The sequence below is a fragment of the Coregonus clupeaformis genome, chromosome 35 (genome assembly GCF_020615455.1).
Source record: "Coregonus clupeaformis isolate EN_2021a chromosome 35, ASM2061545v1, whole genome shotgun sequence".
Lineage (NCBI taxonomy): Eukaryota > Metazoa > Chordata > Actinopteri > Salmoniformes > Salmonidae > Coregonus > Coregonus clupeaformis.
In genome coordinates, this window is record NC_059226.1 from 36915256 (window position 1) to 36938196 (window position 22941).

Consider the following 22941-nt stretch of genomic DNA (forward strand, 5'->3'; position numbering starts at 1 on the left):
CACACACACCTATCACACACACACCTATCACACACACACACGATCACACACACGTATCACACACACCAACACAAACACACACCTATCACACACACACCTATCACACACACACCTACACACACACCTATCACACACACACCTATCACACACACCTATCACACACACACCTATCACACACACACCTATCACACACCACCTAACAAACACACCTAACACACACACACACACAACGTATCACACACACAAACACCCTATCACACACACATACACACACACACACGTATCACACACACACCTATCACACACACACCTATACACACACACACAGCTATCACACACACACACACACACACGTATCACACACACCACACACACACACACACTATCACACACACACCTATCACACACACACACACACACATATCAAACACACACCTATCACACACACCCTATCACACACACACCTATCACACACACACCCGTATCACACACCTATCACACACACACCTATCACACACACCAAACACTATCACACACACACACTATCACAAGCACACACACACACCTATCACACACACACTATCACACACACTATCACACACACACCTATCACACACACATATCACACACACAACCATCAGCACACACACCTATCACACACACACACTATCACACACACACCCACACACACACTATCAAACACACACACCTATCCACACACACACCCCACTATCACACACACACACCTATCACACACACACACGCTATCACACACACACCTATCACACACACACCTATCACACACACACTACCTATCACACACACACACACACTATCACACACACACACACATCACACACACACCTATCACACACACACCACCAACACACACCTATACACACACACACCTATCACACAATCACACACAATCACACACACACCTATCACACACACACCATCCAACACACACTATCACACACACACCACACACCTATCACACACACACCTATCACACACACACACCTATCACACACACACCTATCACACACACACCACACCTATCACACACACCTATCACACACACACCTATCACACACACACCTAACACACACACCTATCACACCACACCACACACATATCACACACACACCTATCAACACACACACCTATCACACACACACCTATCACACACACACACACTATCACACACACACACACACACACACACCTATCACACACACACACACACACACAGTTATCACACACACACACACTATCACACACACACCTATCACACACACACCTATCACACACACACCCTATCACACACACACCTATCACACACACACCTATCACACACACACCACACACACACCTATCACACACACACACACCTATCACACACACAATATCACACACACACCATCACACACACACCTATCACACACACACACACACGTATCACACACACACGACCTATCACACACACACCTATCACACACACACCTATCACACACACACCTATCACACACACACCTATCACACACACACCTATCACACACACACACACACACCTATCACACACACACCTATCACACACACACACCCTATCAACACACACACCTATCACACACACACCTATCACACACACAATCAAACACACACCTATCACACACACACAGCCTATCACACACACCCTATCACACACACACACACACCTATCACACACACACATATCACACACACACACACACACCACACCTATCAACACACACCTATCACACACACACACACACACACACACCTATCACACACACACCTATCACACACACACACACTATCACACACACACACACACACGTATCACACACCACACACACCTATCACACACACACTATCACACACACACCTATCACACACAACACACCTATCACACATCACACACACCTATCACACACACACCTATCACACACACACACACCACCTATCACACACACATATCAGCACACACACCTATCACAGCACACACACCTATCACACACACACCTATCACACACACACAACACACACACCTATCACACACACACACCTATCACACACACACACACCCTATCACACACACACCTATCACACACACACCTATCACACACACAACACACACACACTATCACACACACACTATCACACACACTATCACACACACACACACCTATCACACACACATACACACACTATCACACACACACACACTATCACACACACACACACACCTATCACACACACACCTATCACACACACACCTATCACACACACACAAACTATCACACACACACCTATCACACACACACACACACTATCACACACACACACCTATCACACACACACACCTATCACACACACACCTATCACACACACACACCACACATCACACACACACACCTATCACACACACACCTATCACTCACACACCTATCACACACACACCTATCACACACACACACACACCTATCACACACACACCTATCACACACACACACCTATCACACACACACACACCTATCACACACACCATCACACACACACCTATCACACACACACACACACCTATCACACACACACCTATCACACACACACACCTATCACACACACACCTATCACACACAAACACACACCTATCACACACACACACCTATCACACACACACGTATCACACACACACCTATCACACACACACCTATCACACACACACCTATCACACAACACCCTATCACACACACCCTATCACACACACACCTATCACACACACACACACACACACACCTATCAACACACAACCTATCACACACACACTTCACACAATACACCTATCACACACACACTATCAACACACACACCTATCACACACACCTATCACACACACACCTATCACACACACACACTATCACACACACACACACTATCACACACACACACCGTATCACACACACACCTATCACACACACACCTATCACACACACACCTATCACACACACACACACCTATCACACACACACCTATATCACACACACCTATCACACACACACACCTATCACACACACACCTATCACACACACACCTATCACACACACACACACACACACTATCACACACACACCTCACACACACACACACTCTATCACACACACACCTATCACACACCTATCACACACACATCACCTATCACACACACCTATCACACACACCATACACACACACACCTATCACACACACACCTATCACACACACACACACACACCTATCACACACACACACACACCTATCACACACACACCTATCACACACACACCTATCACACACACACCTATCACACACACACACACCCTATCAACACACACACCTATCACACACACACACACCATTAACACACATTCACACACACACGTATCACACACACACCTACCACACACACTATCACACACACAGTATCACACACACACCTATCAACACACACACACACACCTATCACACACACACTCTATCACACACACACCTATCACACACCTATCACACACACCCTAATCAGCACACATACCTATCACACACACACCTATCACACACACACACCTATACAACACACCACACCTATCACACACCGTATCACACACACACTATCACACACACACCTATCACACACACACCACACACCCTATCACACACACACAATACACACACACCTATCACACACACACACCTATCACACACACACCAACTATCACACACACACCTATCACACACACACCGTTTATCACACACACACACCTATCACACACACACCTATCACACACACACACACACCTATCACACACACACACTATCACACACACACCTATCACACACAATTATCACACACACACATCACACACACACCTATCACACACACACACATCACACACACACTATCACACACACTATCACACACACACTATCACACACACATCACACACACACACTATCACACACACACGTACACACACACACATATCACACACACACCTATCACACACACACCTATCACACACACACCTATCACACACACACTATCACACACACCTATCACACACACACCTATCACACACACACCTATCACACACACACCCTATCACACACACACCTATCACACACACACACACCTATCACACACACACACCACCTATCACACACACACCTATCACACACACACACCTATCACACACACACCTATCACACACGATCTATCACACACACACACACGTATCACACACACACCTATCACACACACGACCTATCACACACACAACCTATCACACACACACACCTATCACACACACACACTAACACACACACCTATCACACACACACACCTATCACACACACACACTATCACACAACACACCTATCACACACACACCTATCACACACACACAACTATCACACACACCACACACACTATCACACACACACACAACCTATCACACACACACCTATCACACACACACCTATCACACACACACACCTATCGCACACACACACTATCACACACACACTATCACACACACACACACTTAATCACACACACACCTATCACACACACACCTATCACACACACACACCTATCACACACACACACCTATCACACACACCTATCACACACACACACACCTATCACACACACCACACACACACACCTATCACACACATACACACCATCACACACACACCTATCACACACACACCTATCACACACACACCTATCACACACACACACTATCACACACACACCTATCACACACACACCTATCACACACACACTATCACACACACCTATCACACACACACCATCCACACACAACACCTATCACACACACACCTATGGGCACACACACCAAAGCACACACCTATCACACACACACCACTATCACACACACACACCTATCACACACACACACACCCTATCACACACACAACACACATACCTATCACACACACACCTATCACACACACACACCACACACCTATCACACACACACCTATCACACACACACACACAAACCTATCACACACACACACCTATCACACACACATATCACATTTTTTCTCACACACCTATCCACACACACACCTTATCATCACACACACCTATCACACACACACCTATCACACACACACCTATCACACACATCACACACACACACACACCTATCACACACACACCATCACACACACACTATCACACACACACACTATCACACACACACACACACTATCACACCACACACCTATCACACACACACCTATCACACACACACCTATCACACACACACCTATCACACACACTAGGTCACACACACCTATCACACACACCTATCACATCACACACCTATCACACACACACACACACCTATCACACACACACACCTATCACACACACTATCACACACACACCTATCACACACACACTATCACACACACACACACCTATCAACACACACCAACACACACTATCACACACACACCTATCACACACACACACCTATCACACACACACACACCTATCACACACACCTATCACACACACACCTATCACACACACACACACCTATCACACACACACACATCTATCCACACACACACACACCTATCACACACACACACTATCACACACACACCTATCACACACACACCTATCACACACACACACACCTATCACACACACACCTATCACACACACACACTATCACACACACACCTATCACACACACACACACACACTATCACACACACACACACTATCACACACACACCTATCACACACACACACACTATCACACACACACAAACACACACCTATCCACACACACACCTATCACACACACACGTATCACACACACAACTATCACACACACACCTTATCACACACACACCTATCACACACACCTATCACACACACACCTATCACACACACACCTATCACACACACACCTATCACACACACACCTATCACACACACACACATCACACACACACCTATCACACACACACAACCTATCACACACACACCTATCACACACACATAATCACAACACACACCTATCACACACACACCTATCACACACACACACCTATCACACACACACCTATCACACACACACACACTATCACACACACACACACACCTATCACACACACACCTACACACACACACACACACCACACACACCTATCACACACACACCTATCACACACACACCTATCACACACACACCTACTCACACACACACCTAAACACCTATCACACACACAACACACACCTATCACACACACCTATCAGCACACACACCTATCACACACACACACACACACACACACACACACCAACCATCACACACACACCTATCACACACACACTATCACACACACACCTATCACTTCACACCACACACACACACACACACACACACCTATCACACACACACAACCTATCACACACACACCACTATCACACACACACATTATCACACACACACCACCTATCACACACACACCTATCTTTTTACACACACACCTATCACACACACACCTATCCACACACACACCTATCACACACACTATCACACACACAACACACACAACCACACACACACCAACACCTATCACACACACACCTATCACACACACACACCTATCACAATACACACACCTATCACACACACACCATCACACACACCTATCACACACACACACACCTATCACACACACACCTATCACCTACGTATCACACACACACCTATCACACACACACCTATCACACACACACACCTATCACACACACACACACACACACGTATCACACACACACCTATCACACACACACCTATCACACACACACCTATCACACACACACCTATCACACACACACCTATCACACACACACCTATCACACACACACACACCTATCACACACACACCTATCACACACACACCCACACCTATCACACACACACACACCTATCACACACAACACCTATACACACACACCTATCACACACACCTATCACACACACCTATCACACCACACACTATCACACCTATCACACACACCTATCACACACACACACCTATCACACACACACCTATCACACACACACCTATCACACACACACCTATCACACACACACCTATCACACACACACACACACCTATCACACACACACCTATCACACACACACCTATCACACACACACACACACCTATCACACACACACACACACACCTATCACACACACACCTATCACACACACACCTATCACACACACACCTATCACACACACACCTATCACACACACACCTATCACACACACACCTATCACACACACACCTATCACACACACACCTATCACACACACACACACTATCACACACACACCTATCACACACACACACTATCACACACACACCTATCACACACACACCTATCACACACACACCTATCACACACACACCTATCACACACACACCTATCACACACACACCTATCACACACACACCTATCACACACACACCTATCACACACACACCTATCACACACACACCTATCACACACACACCTATCACACACACACACACCTATCACACACACACCTATCACACACACACCTATCACACACACACACCTATCACACACACACCTATCACACACACACCTATCACACACACACCTATCACACACACACCTATCACACACACACCTATCACACACACACCTATCACACACACACTATCACACACACACTATCACACACACACCTATCACACACACACATCACACACACACCTATCACACACACACACTATCACACACACCTATCACACACACACCTATCACACACACCTATCACACACACACTATCACACACACACACACCTATCACACACACCTATCACACACACACTATCACACACAACACACACACACACTATCACACACACACCTATCACACACACACCTATCACACACACACCTATCACACACACCCTATCACACACACTATCACACACACATCTATCACACACACACCTATCACACACACATCTATCACACACACACACACACCTATCACACACACACCTATCACACACACACCTATCACACACCACACCTATCACACACACACCTATCACACACACACCTATCACACACACACAACTATCACACACACATCACACACACCCTATCACACACACACTATCACACACACACCTATCACACACACACCTATCACACACACACACACACACACACACACACCTATCACACACACACATACACACACACCTATCACACACACAACCTATCACACACACACCTATCACACACACACACACACACACACCTATCACACACACACCCATCACACACACACCTATCACACACACACTATCACACACACACACCTATCTCACACACACACCTATCACACACACCCTATCACACACACACCTATCACACACACACCTATCACACACACACCTATCACACACACACCTATCACACACACACCTATCACACACACACCTATCACACACACACACACACACACACACACACAGCACACACACACACACACACACACACACACACACACACACACACACACACACACACACACACACACACACACACACACCTCTCACATCTATGCCAGGTATACTCACACTTGACTCAGTCGTACACTTACATTATCAAATGTACATACTTGAATGTAGGATGGACAGTTTAACCCATGTGTATATTTGTTACAGTGAACTAACATGTGTATATTTGTTACAGTGAACTAACGTGTATATTTGTTACAGTGAACTAACATGTGTATGTTTGTTACAGTGAACTAACATGTGTATATTTGTTACAGTGAACTAACATGTGTATATTTGTTACAGTGAATTAACATGTGTATATTTGTTACAGTGAACTAACGTGTATATTTGTTACAGTGAACTAACGTGTATATTTGTTACAGTGAACTAACATGTGTATGTTTGTTACAGTGAACTAACATGTGTATATTTGTTACAGTGAACTAACATGTGTATATTTGTTACAGTGAATTAACATGTGTATATTTGTTACAGTGAACTAACGTGTATATTTGTTACAGTGAACTAACGTGTATATTTGTTACTGTGAACTAACATGTGTATATTTGTTACAGTGAACTAACATGTGTATGTTTGTTACAGTGAACTAACATGTGTATATTTGTTACTGTGAACTAACATGTGTATATTTGTTACTGTGAACTAACATGTATATTTGTTACTGTGAACTAACGTGTATATTTGTTACTGTGAACTAACATGTGTATATTTGTTACAGTGAACTAACATGTGTATGTTTGTTACAGTGAACTAACATGTGTATGTTTGTTACAGTGAAACTAACATGTGTATGTTTGTTACAGTGAAACTAACATGTGTATATTTGTTACAGTGAACTAACGTGTATATTTGTTACAGTGAACTAACGTGTTTATATTTGTTACAGTTAACTAACATGTGTATGTTTGTTACAGTGAACTAACATGTGTATATTTGTTACAGTGAACTAACTTGTGTATGTTTGTTACAGTGAACTAACATGTGTATGTTTGTTACAGTGAACTAACATGTGTATGTTTGTTACAGTGAACTAACATGTGTATGTTTGTTACAGTGAACTAACATGTGTATATTTGTTACAGTGAACTAACATGTGTATATTTGTTACAGTGAACTATCATGTGTGTATTTGTTACAGTGAACTAACATGTGTATATTTGTTACAGTGAACTAACATGTGTATATTTGTTACAGTGAACTAACATGTGTATATTGGTTACAGTGAACTAACATGTGTATATTTGTTACAGTGAACTAACATGTGTATATTTGTTACAGTGAACTAACGTGTATATTTGTTACTGTGAACTAACATGTGTATATTTGTTACAGTGAACTAACGTGTGTATATTTGTTACAGTGAACTAACATTTGTATATTTGTTACAGTGAACTAACATGTTTATATTTGTTACAGTGAACTAACATGTGTATATTTGTTACAGTGAACTAACATGTGTATATTTGTTACAGTGAACTAACATGTGTATATTTGTTACAGTGAACTAACATTTGTATATTTGTTACAGTGAACTAACATGTGTATATTTGTTACAGTGAACTAACGTGTCTGTATTGTTTTCTAGTTGTTTATCGGGACGTTGCTGTTCACCATCCTGCTGTTCCTCCTGCCAACCACAGCTCTATACTACCTAGTGTTTACCATGGTGAGCACACACACACACACACACACACACACACACACACACACACACACACACACACACACACACACACACACACACACACACACACACACACACACACATTCCTCCTGCCAACCACAGCGCTATACTACCTGGTCTTTACCGTGGTAAGACTCCCTGAGCCAGGCAATTTAATCCCCTACAATTGCTCTCATCCTTGTCGGTGCATGTCCATCCATGGGCGCTGCCCTGAGGCTGACCCTGGGCCTGTCAACGTGTGCATGTCCATCCATGGGCGCTGCCCTGAGGCTGACCCTGGGCCTGTCAACGTGTGCATGTCCATCCATGGACGCTGCCCTGAGGCTGACCCTGGGCCTGTCAATGTGTGTGTGTGTCTGGGGGTGTTGGGAAAGGCACCAGAAACATTCTCCTTTTAACCGATGGACAATGAAATATCTATTATTTGACCCCTACTGTCTTTCTGTCTGTCTGTCTGTCTGTCTGTCTCTCTCTCTCTCTCTCTCTAGCTCCGCCTTGTGGTAGTAATGTTTCAGGGAGTTCTCCACCTCAGTGTTGACTTCATCAACTCCTTCCCTCTGTTTGCCATGGGCCTCCGAGTCTTCAGATCCTACAGACTGGCAGGTGGGTGGGAGGGAGGGATATGTTATCTCCGCCCCATTGCAAAATGGGTAGAATTGGAGAAAACTTGCTTTAAAACCGCAACATTTTCTCTACGCCCCATGGCAAAATGTGTACAATTGTAGGAAATGTACGTTAAAACTTAGTGGAACTGACAGCGTTTTAACTACTTTGCAGATATGAAACAAACAGACAATCATAATATCAGTCAGAAATATCCAATTCCCAGTTTATGCTACAAAACCAACTTTATAAAAGGTTTTAAAAATGTACTGTACTGTGGTTGTCTGTTCTGTACTGTGGTTCTCTGTACTGTGGTTGTCTGTTCTGTGGTTGCCTGTTCTGTTCTGTGGTTGTCTGTACTGTTGTTGTCTGTTCTGTACTGTTGTCTGTTCTGTTCTGTGGTTGTCTGTACTGTTGTTGTCTGTTCTGTACTGTGGTTGTCTGTTCTGTATTGTTGTTGTCTGTACTGTTGTTGTCTGTTCTGTGGTTGTCTGTACTGTGGTTGTCTGTTCTGTTCTGTGGTTGTCTGTTCTGTACTGTTGTTGGCTGTTCTGTGGTTGTCTGTAATGGGGTTGTCTGTGCTGTGGTTGTCTGTTCTGTATTGTTGTTGTCTGTACTGTTGTTGTCTGTTCTGTGGTTGTCTGTTCTGTGGTTGTCTGTACTGTTGTTGTCCGTACTGTGGTGGTCTGTTCTGTGGTTGTCTGTTCTGTTCTGTGGTTGTCTGTTCTGTTCTGTACTGTTGTTGTCTGTACTGTGGTTGTCTGTTCTGTACTGTGGTTGTCTGTTTTGTTCTGTGGTTGTCTATTCTGTTTTGTTCTGTGGTTGTCTGTTCTGTTCTGTGGTTGTCCTGTGGTTGTCTGTTCTGTGGTTGTCTGTACTGTGGTTGTCTGTTCTGTTCTGTACTGTTGTTGTCTGTACTGTGGTTGTCTGTTTTGTTCTGTGGTTGTCTGTTTTGTTCTGTGGTTGTCTGTTTTGTTCTGTGGTTGTCTGTTCTGTACTGTGGTTGTCTGTTCTGTTCTGTGGTTGTCTGTTCTGTTCTGTGGTTGTCTGTTCTGTTCTGTGGTTGTCTGTTCTGTTCTGTGGTTGTCTGTACTGTTGTTGTCTGTTCTGTGGTTGTCTGTAATGGGGTTGTCTGTACTGTGGTTGTCTGTTCTGTTCTGTGGTTGTCTGTTCTGTACTGTTGTTGTCTGTTCTGTGGTTGTCTGTAATGGGGTTGTCTGTGCTGTGGTTGTCTGTTCTGTATTGTTGTTGTCTGTACTGTTGTTGTCTGTTCTGTGGTTGTCTGTTCTGTGGTTGTCTGTACTATTGTTGTCTGTTCTGTTGTTGTCTGTACTGTGGTTGTCTGTACTGTGGTTGTCTGTTCTGTTCTGTGGTTGTCTGTTCTGTACTGTTGTTGTCTGTTCTGTGGTTGTCTGTAATGGGGTTGTCTGTACTGTGGTTGTCTGTTCTGTTCTGTGGTTGTCTGTTCTGTGGTTGTCTGTTCTGTTCTGTGGTTGTCTGTACTGTGGTTGTCTGTTCTGTTCTGTGGTTGTCTGTTCTGTACTGTGGTTGTCTGTTATGTGGTTGTCTGTAATGTGGTTGTCTGATCTGTTCTGTGGTTGTCTGTTCTGTTCTGTGGTTGTCTGTAATGGGGTTGTCTGTACTGTGGTTGTCTGTTCTGTTCTGTGGTTGTCTGTTCTGTTCTGTGGTTGTCTGTTCTGTACTGTGGTTGTCTGTTCTGTTCTGTGGTTGTCTGTTCTGGACTGTGGTTTCTTTATTCCTTTATATAACCAGGTTAGTCTCGTTGAGAGAGAACTCTGTATTTTTAAGAGAGACCTGGTGTAATGAGGAGGAGGTGCTGATCTGTGTTGTTCTGTGTCTGACTGAAATGTGTGTGTTCTCTACAGAGGGTGTGAAGTTCAGAGTGCTCTGTGAGGAACCAGGAACACCTCTACACCTCATGATGGATGTAAGACTCTCTCTCTCTCTCTCTCTCTCTGTCTCTCTCTCTCTCTCTCTCTCTCTCTCTCTCTCTCTCTCTCTCTCTCTCTCTCTCTCTCTCTCTCTTCATCTCTCTCTTTCCTCTCCTCCTTTTCTCTCTGTCGTTCCTCCACTTTTAGTTTTGTTTAATTAATCATTTAAAACTAGGTACACACAAAATGATGCACTTTATTAAGAATCATTGAAGATAAACACAAAAGACCTACGACTAATTTCCATTGTGGTCCTCTTTCATGATGGCGTTTGGCAGATGTGGCAGGACAAAAAAGAAGCTAAAATGGCAGTCAGTTTGCTTATTTAGTCCTATAAAACCACAACAACATAGACAAACCATACACACACGTGTCATTCACAGTTTTTCTCCTAGATAGACCTAGATGGTCCTTATCACACACTCTCACTATATACATGTTTATGTCTCACCCCCCCCCCCCCCCCACCCCACGCTCCCTCTCTCAGATTAACCCTCTGAAGGTGAGCAGTGTGATCCAGACCTACAGGACCACCACCTACAGCTGTTACCCTAAGGACTCCTGGCTGGCCCTCTGCAAGAAGCTGTTCCTGGGAGAACTCATCTACCCCTGGAGACATAAGACTACCAAGATAGACTAGGACCAGGGGAGAGAGATGGGCAGAGAGATGGGGGGAGATTGTGAGGAGAGATGGGGGAGAAAGATGGGGGGTATTGTGGGGGAGAGAGATGGGGGGATTGTGGGGAGAGATGGGGTTGGGGAGATTGTGGGGAGAGATGGGGGAGAGCGAGATGTGGCAGAGAGATGGGGGAGATTTTGGGGGAGAGATGGGGGTGGGGAGATTGTGGGGAGAGATGGGGGAGAGAGATGGGGGTGGGGAGATTGTGGGGATAGAGAGATGGGGGAGAGAGAGATAGGGGGGAGAGAGATGGGGGAGAGAGAGAGATGTGGGAGAGAGATGGGGAGGGAGAGAGACAGGGGAGAGAAGCTGTTTCTGGGAGAACTCATCTACCCCTGGAAACACCACCAAGATCAACTGAGACCAGGGGAGAGAGGAGGGACAGAGAATTGAGAGATGGTGGGGAGGATGTTAGTGTGAGAATGTTGGAGCTCCTGATGAGAGCTTGTGAAGGAGGTGTGCGTCTCCTTTTAAATCGGGTATTTAGGGCTGCTGGCACCCTATTCCCTATATAGTGCACTACTTTTGACCAGAGGTCTATGGGGCCTGGTCAAAAGTAGTGCACTATGTAGGGAATAGGGTGCCATTTGGGACGCTCACTAAAGCATTGACTGCACTAATTACTCCTAGTCTTATCTAACTAGATGTATTTTATATTATAAGATTAAAATGAAACAGTCACACATGTTAGGATAAATTGATTGTTTATACATTCTGAGATTGTGATTATTAGAGCATTTGTCAATTAATTAATTTTTATTGAAAACATTCAGTATTTATTCTTAGTTTAGTATTCTAGATACTTTTTTACTCTGGTAATGTGCCATTTTCCCCTAAAAACCTGCTAACCCCAAACCTACAGTACAGTGTGTAACGGCCAGAGAAGTACTAGAGTATAGAAGTGCTGTATTTATTTAACCTTATTTAGCACTATTGTTTGAAAGATTCTGCTAACTTTCCCCAAATTCCCAGGTTTTCCCAGAAATCCTGGTTGGAATATTGCCGGAATCTGGAGGGAATAAGCAAGAATTCAGGCAATCCTCCAACCGGAATTTTGCAACCTTATTGAGATCCTTTTTTTCTTACGATAATAACCTGGTATTATCCTGGTTTATCTTCTTATAACGTAGATTTTTTCCTTTAATTTCCTAAACAGATATTTGTGTCATAATGGAATAAATAAGAAAACAATTCATTCTCAATCAGGGCCATAGTTTGTAATATTGTGATGTTTGATTGTGTTGCGTTGACTACTACTCACGTCGTTGAATGTACAATGTACCTAAATGTCCTGGGGTGCGTCTCAAATGGAACGCTATTCCCTAAATAGTGCACTACTTTTCACTAGGGCCATATGGGACGCAACCCCGATGTCCCTTTCATAATAATAAAGTCCCAGTTTATTTGAATGTGGTTTGAAAAGGAGTAGCCTCATTGTTTTCAAGTTTATTGGACAGATACAGTATGGAGGAGAGATGGTGGTACAGCATTGGTATACATGTCTGCTCTGAAGGTAGCAGCAGTAAACGCTATGGATTGGACACACACAAAACACGCACACACAAAACAACACTACACACACACAACACACACCTCCTTCTATTCCTTTGGGATCCCTCATAGTCAAGTATGATTTCCCTCCGCAGTTCCTGGAGGGTTTCCAGTCAGTGTCTGTTGCACACCAGAGAGAATGCCAAGAGAATGCAAAGCTGTCATCAAGGCAAAGGGTGGCTACTTTGAAGAATCTAAAATTATAAAATATATTTTGATTTGTTTAACACATTTTTGGTTACTACATGATTCCATATGTGTTATTTCATAGTTTTGATGTCTTCACTATTATTCTACAATGTAAAAAATTGTAAAAATAAAGAAAAACCCTGGAATGAGTAGGTGTGTTCAAACTTTTGACTGGTACTGTATATATATATACAGTCCTCTCTGGTCCTCTGTAGCTCAATTGGTAGAGCATGGCGCTTGTAACGCCAGGGTAGTGGGTTCGATCCCCGGGACCATCCATACGTAAAAATGTATGCACACATGACTGTAAGTCGCTTTGGATAAAAGCGTCTGCTAAATGGCATATTTTTAATTATATATGTGTGTGTGTGTGTATATATATAAATATATATATATCATTTTTATTAACAACAAATCTAACACAATATAAAGACATATCTTATAAAACAGTATACCAAATAAAACAGACAACTTTATACACGGGTATCCACATTTAAACAGAGATACATACAGTAATGCTTCACAGGCCTTTAGGGTTCACTTTGCTTTACCGGTTTTCAGACTATGCATCATTTTCAAATAAAAAAACATTAACAAAATGAAGAATCTTGGCTTTTCTTTTGCCCGCTTGCGTTTCTGTATATAATATTTACCAGAGATAGAACACTTTGTTCTGATCTAAATCTTTACCATCAAACAAAAGTAAAACATCTTTACCATACGTAAAAATGTATGCACGCATGACTGTAAGTCGCTTTGGATAAAAGCGTCTGCTAAATGGCATATTATTATTATTATTATTACCATGAAGACGAACCCTAGCACCAGTTGATCTAAAAATGAAATGTTTTAGATTCACCTAAAATATCTTAGTGCAAATGCATTCAAATAATAAATTACTTGTAGTTTAATTTTCAATTTGACAAAAAACACACTTTTCATGATATCAATTTTGAATCTTGACAGTAGGGGAGAGCGGGGTAAGTTGAGCCAAAGGGGTAAGTGGTGCCACCCTTGTTTCTAGGAAACCATAAACACAATGAATAATTTTACCATTGAGGTCATCATTTCAGTCTGTAAACGAAGAAACCATAGGAAAAAAATAGTAAGCAAGTTAGGTCCAAAAAACGGATTTTCACCAAGTCAAATGAATTTGTGTTAGAGGTTTCATGATCTAAACCAAAGAAGATAATTTTAAGATTTCTCTATACATCAGTTGGTGATCTCTATGACTGCGTTTACACAGGCAGCCCAATTCTGATATTATTTTCTCTAATTGGTCTTTTGACCAATCAGATCAGCTCTGAAAAAGATCTGATGTGAAAAGATCTGATGTGATTGATCAAAAAACCAATTAGTGGGGGGAAAAAAACGAATTGGGCTGCCTGTGTAAACGCAGCCTACAAGCTTCAATATGAGGTCCTAAACCTAGCGGCGCTACAGAAGCCTATATCGGTCCGCTAATACATGACTAGTAAAGGCCCAGGGCAGTACTTTTGTGAATAAATTTGTTTAAAAAAAAGTAAACAAATATATATATTATTATTATTTTCGATTCAGATTTTTCAGGGGATGCTGCAGCACCCTCAGCACCCTACTTCCCTCGGCTATGTGTGTGTGATTCATTTAAATGTAGGGTGTTTATCCTTGGGAGAGGAGAGAGATAAGGAGTCCTGATTTTCAAGCTGCTTTGACACACATTCACACCCTCTACCAACTGACAGTATCCCACACAAACGTATTGTATTTAAGGTTACTGTCATGGAATTTGTTTCAGCATTTGACGTTACTAGTATTATTATATTTTCCCATTGTTTTTATTAAATTTTTGTCTGAGCCAGTGCTTTAATCCATTCTATTATCTGAGTATCATTGAGGGGATTCGATTAATCTGTCCGGGGCGCCCGGGTAGGCGTGTTTTGCACCGGGTTGGCTGCCTCCCAGGCGTGAGCCAGGTACCCCGTTCAAATCCCACGGCGAAGCCTGCACAAAACAAGAGTGACATAATTAAGCTCGTGGAGTAATGTGTAGAATTCTGTGTTTTAACATTCAAAAGTGATTGCTTTTGATAAAAACGCTGCATCTGCCTTCCCAATGAAAACTAGTTTGAAAATTCAAGCATATATTTAATGGAAAAGAGATGTTTCTGGACGATGCACCATGCTGCCTTGTTGACAACACGACGGATCAGCGCAGATTACTGTTCGATTTGAGAAGGACTCTCCTCCTTCACCGTTTTTGCCCGTTCACGTCACGGGTCATAGTCCGGTGCCCCGCGGATCAGCTAGTCGAATCCGCCCATTATCTCAGTCACTTCAACACTCTCCTGGATGTGTTTTTGACAGATTTTATGATTGATTTTTCTGGTAGCCAATCGCATAATTCTGTACGTATGTGTATCCAATCAGAGGCTGGTAAGGGCGGAGCGGGAACCTCGAGCGCCAGACAGTGCAGTGCCTATCTGTCAACTACAGTGTGTTATCGCGAATATGATTGAGCGTGGAGGAAAAAATTTATGAATACACGAACTGAGATTATCAATGGCTTTACTGCGGACTTGGACCTGATATCTCAAATTGTGCTTTGGACCCACGAGAGAATACGGCAAGCTGCATGTTCTGGATAGAACCAAGGCAAGGAAACGATCGGGAAGTTACGGATCTTTGTTGTCCGGACAAGAGAGAGGGGCCCGATTTCAGAGCAGCCAGTCTCGGGTGAAGTTAGCTAGCTATCGCTACCAAGCAAGCAAGCCAGGTAGCTAGCTAGCCAGCCAGCATCGTAAACCAGTTAGGAAGAGGATAGTTCAGTTCTCTACAGGTTACGAGATTATTCGTACAATTATTACCTTTATGAATGAGAGCTCTGGGAAACTGATACATATGGCATGTTATTTAATTCGGATGTTGACCTCTGTCGTTTAGACTTGACACTTGTCAACTAGCCACGAATAGCTAGCTAACTAGCATTACCTGCTTGCCAGCTAGCTAGCGCCTTCTGTCTTGCCAGCAACGCAAAGCTGTTGTTGTTCACGAGCTAACAGTAGCTAGCTACCATTCCGGCTAGCTGCCTATTTACCCTTTAATTACTATAACAGGGTTGCTAACTAGCTAGCTAGCTTAAAAAAACTGGTTATAAACATTTTGTTTTGGGGGCTCAACATTGGCTGTAACGTTATAGATGTTCTTGATAACACCCACTTTCTTTGTTGCGATAGCTAGCCCCTAGTGGCATTGCTCACTAGATAACGTTATGCGAACAATAAGGACCCGGACACAGCTAGCCTGTTAACTAGCTAGGAAACTAGCTACATCCTTAAAATATACAGTTTAGCTAACGTTACGTCCACAAAACAAATATGTTGTTTTCTTCTAAGGAGAGGTTATTGCCAGATAGCTCGCAAGGTTCGTCTACTAACCGTCTGTTGATGAAACAACAGCATTGTATTTTAAATGTAACTGATGTTTTAAACTGTGACAGGTGTTCTGATTGAAGCGCTAGCACAGTCCGAGTAGTCGGTGGTTAAATCCAGTTATAAACGGTATTGAGGTTGGCAGTTGGAAAGAGGACTTCTGCTCACAGCTTGCTTTCAGCAGGGACGTTATTTGCACCACCACCGGTACCCAGCCTAATTCCTGTCCAAGGGATGTTTTGGTTTTGAGCTGCACACCCTACTCCAACTCCTGCCAGCTCTCTAACTTGGAGGGACTTTTTATTCATTGTCCTATCATTTTTTATGTCCTCAACTATTGCTGCATCATTCAGACTTGCCAAGCTACAAAGGTTGTCAGGTGTGTTAACCAGTACCCTGGACCAGTATCTCAACCCCACCTCGACACACAACACTGGGCTGGCCGTAGGGCTAATCAAGGATTCTGAACCGGAGGACCACATACACTCTTGACTCTTCTAACTTCTCTGCTGGAATAGACTATATTTCTCTCCAGCCCCTATCCCCCCTCCTCACCCCCCCCTTCCTCCGTCCTCTCCCCCTCCTCCCCCAGTGTGTGAGGGTACAGATGTGAGGAAGGTAGGATGGGTACCCAGGGCAGCCCGGTGAAGAGTTACGACTACCTGTTGAAGTTCCTCCTGGTCGGGGACAGTGATGTGGGGAAAGGGGAGATACTAGACAGCCTACAGGACGGATCTGCAGAGTCCCCATACGCTTACAGCAGCGGTGAGTCACTAGCTCTGACTTTGCTGATAGCTACTTTATTGAGGAACAATGTACTTACTGTGATATGTGGTTGTCCCAACTAGCTATCTTAAGATGAATACACTATTGTAAGTCACTCTGGATAAGATCGTCTGCTAAATGACTAACATGTAAATGTGCTACAAACACACACACACACACACACACACACACACACACACACACGGAAACACATGCACGGACACATAACACAAATATACACAACACAGGGACACACACAGCTACACACGTTGAAACAACTCGTCCATGTTTACTGACTTACTGTAGTGTATGTATATTGTCTCGCACACCATCTACACACACACACACACACCATCTACACACACATACACACCATTTACACACATACACCATTTACACACACACACCATTTACACACATACACCATTTACACACATACACCATTTACACACATACACCATCTACAATCAATCAATCAATTTTATTTTATATAGCCCTTCTTACATCAGCTAATATCTCGAAGTGCTGTACAGAAACCCAGCCTAAAACCCCAAACAGCTAGTAATGCAGGTGTAGAAGCACGGTGGCTAGGAAAAACTCCCTAGAAAGGCGAAAGCCTAGGAAGAAACCTAGAGAGGAACCAGGCTATGAGGGGTGGCCAGTCCTCTTCTGGCTGTGCCGGGTGGAGATTATAACAGAACCATGCCAAGATGTTCAAAAATGTTCATAAGTGACAAGCATGGTCAAATAATAATCAGGAATAAATCTCAGTTGGCTTTTCATAGCCGATCATTAAGAGTTGAAAACAGCAGGTCTGGGACAGGTAGGGGTTCCATAACCGCAGGCAGAACAGTTGAAACTGGAATAGCAGCAAGGCCAGGCGGACTGGGGACAGCAAGGAGTCACCACGGCCGGTAGTCCCGACGTATGGTCCTAGGGCTCAGGTCTCTCAGTTGGCTTTTCATAGCCGATCATTAAAGAGTTGAAAACAGCAGGTCTGGGACAGGTAGGGGTTTCGTAGCCGCAGGCAGAACAGTTGAAACTGGAATAGCAGCAAGGCCAGGCGGACTGGGGACAGCAAGGTGTCATCATGCCCGGTAGTCCTGACGTATGGTCCTAGGGCTCAGGTTCTCAGAGAGAAAGAGAGAACGAGAGAATTAGAGAGAGCATACTTAAATTCACACAGGACACTGGATAAGACAGGAGAAGTACTCCAGGTATAACCAACTAACCCCAGCCCCCCGACACATAAACTACTGCAGCATAAATACTGGAGGCTGAGACAGGAGCGGTCCGAGACACTGTGGCCCCATCCGAAGAAACCCCGGACAGGGCCAAACAGGAAGGATATAACCCCACCCACTCCGCCAAAGCACAGCCCCCGCACCACTAGAGGGATATCCCCAACCACCAACTTACAATCCTGAGACAAGGCCGAGTATAGCCCACAGAGGTCTCCACCACAGCACAAACCAAGGGGGGCGCCAACCCAGACAGGAAGATCACGTCAGTAACTCAACCCACTCAAGTGACGCACCCCTCCCAGGGACGGCATGAAAGAGCACCAGCAAGCCAGTGACTCAGCCCCTGCAACAGGGTTAGAGGCAGAGAACCCCAGTGGAGAGGGGAACCGGCCCGGCAGAGACAGCAAGGGCTGTTCGTTGCTCCAGCCTTTCCGTTCACCTTCACACTCCTGGGCCAGACTACACTCAATCATATGACCTACTGAAGAGATAAGTCTTCAGTAAAGACTTAAAGGTTGAGACCGAGTCTGCGTCTCTCTACATGGGTAGGCAGACTGTTCCATAAAAATGGAGATCTATAGGAGAAAGCCCTGCCTCCCACTGTTTGCTTAGAAATTCTAGGGACAATTAGGAGGCCTGCGTCTTGTGACCGTAGCGTACGTATTGGTATGTACGGCAGGACCAACTCGGAAAGATAGGTAGGAGCAAGCCCATGTAACGCTTTATAGGTTAACAGTAAAACCTTGAAATCAGCCCTTGCCTTAACAGGAAGCCAGTGTAGGGAAGCTAGCACTGGAGTAATATGATCAAATTTCTTGGTTCTAGTCAGGATTCTAGCAGCCGTATTTAGCACTAACTGAAGTTTATTTAGTGCTTTATCCGGGTAGCCGGAAAATAGAGCATTGCAGTAGTCTAACCTAGAAGTAACAAATGCATGGATTAATTTTTCTGCATCATTTTTGGACAGAACATTTCTGATTTTTGCAATGTTACGTAGATGGAAAAAAGCTGTCCTTGAAACAGTCTTGAAACAGTCTTGATATGTTCGAGACTACACACATACCATCTACACACATACACACATACACCATCTACACACGCACATACACCATCTACACACATACACACACACCATTTACACACAGACACACAATTTACACACAGACACACCATCTGAACACAGACACCATCTGAACACAGACACCATCTGAACACAGACACCATCTGAACACAGACACACATACAAGTCCGCTATGTGTGGTAAGTTAATATTATTTTACGTTCCTGTAAAAACGTCTGTACGATGCAGACACATTCCTATAGGTTCACTTTATAATCTAGCTAGACTTCTCCCAAACTGGCTCACTAACTAATGCATGAGCTACTGCAGCAGTGTGGGCCAGTAACCCAAAGGTCGCTGGTACGAATACCCGAGCCGACAAGGAGAACAATCTTGTCTGTGCCCTTGAGAAAGGCACTTAACCCTAATTTGCTCCAGGGGCGAAGTACTACTATTGCTGACCCTGTAAAACAACACATTTCAGTGCACCTATCCAGTGTATGTAGCAAAAAAACACATAAGAAAAGCTTTTCAAACCATGGTTTTAATGACTTCACAGTCCTACAACAAGCCCTGTATTATGGAGTCCACACACCCAGAAGGTCCCCTGGGAGTGTGGCTACACAGCCACTATGACTTTAGCCTGAGGAACAACGACAGAGGCCTTATATTCCGGTTTGTCAGGGTGTGTGTGTTGAGTCAGAGACGCCCCTTGGAATCATAGTGTCCATGCCAGTTCACGTGAGTGTTTTTTAGCTGTGTACGTTGTCTATGTTAAGTCATTTGAAAGGGGGTGTGTTCCTTTGTTTGTTTTTCTTCAATACAATTCAAAACAATAACAGTGTGGCTGGGAATCCCCAGCCATTGTCGTTCAGAGCTAGGGGTGTCTACAGGCTAGCTGTTGTGTGACTCTGTCTGAGTCCTGGAGGTTCTCAGTGGAGAGGGGAGGTTGTGACAGATTCGTGCCCGATGGGGTGAGCTCTCCTTGGGCATGAGGAGATGGGACGGCTGCCTGTCTGGGTGTTCTGGTGCTGCTGGATGTGACCGCTTACTGCTGCTGATAGATTGGGGTGGGGGGGGAGAAAGACAGAGGGATAGAGCAGGACTGCTG

The 22941-nt window shown here is 44.0% G+C and overlaps 2 protein-coding genes across 2 annotated transcripts in view; both read left to right on the plus strand.

Moving 5' to 3' along the window:
• Positions 1-13624, plus strand: part of LOC121551900 (phosphatidylinositol N-acetylglucosaminyltransferase subunit Q) — a 29272-nt gene extending 15648 nt beyond the window's left edge. Inside the window, exons 12-15 of the mRNA XM_041864579.2 lie at positions 10280-10360; positions 10867-10981; positions 12868-12929; positions 13421-13624. Of these exons, the coding sequence (XP_041720513.1) occupies positions 10280-10360; positions 10867-10981; positions 12868-12929; positions 13421-13573 (411 nt within the window). The 3' untranslated portion in view covers positions 13574-13624. The remainder of the gene's footprint in view (positions 1-10279; positions 10361-10866; positions 10982-12867; positions 12930-13420) is intronic.
• A 4181-nt stretch (positions 13625-17805) lies between these two features.
• LOC121551678 (ras-related protein Rab-40C) overlaps positions 17806-22941 on the plus strand; it is a 39337-nt gene continuing 34201 nt past the window's right edge. The window contains exon 1 of the mRNA XM_045211066.1: positions 17806-19526. Coding sequence (XP_045067001.1) covers positions 19385-19526 — 142 coding nt within the window. The 5' untranslated portion in view covers positions 17806-19384. The remainder of the gene's footprint in view (positions 19527-22941) is intronic.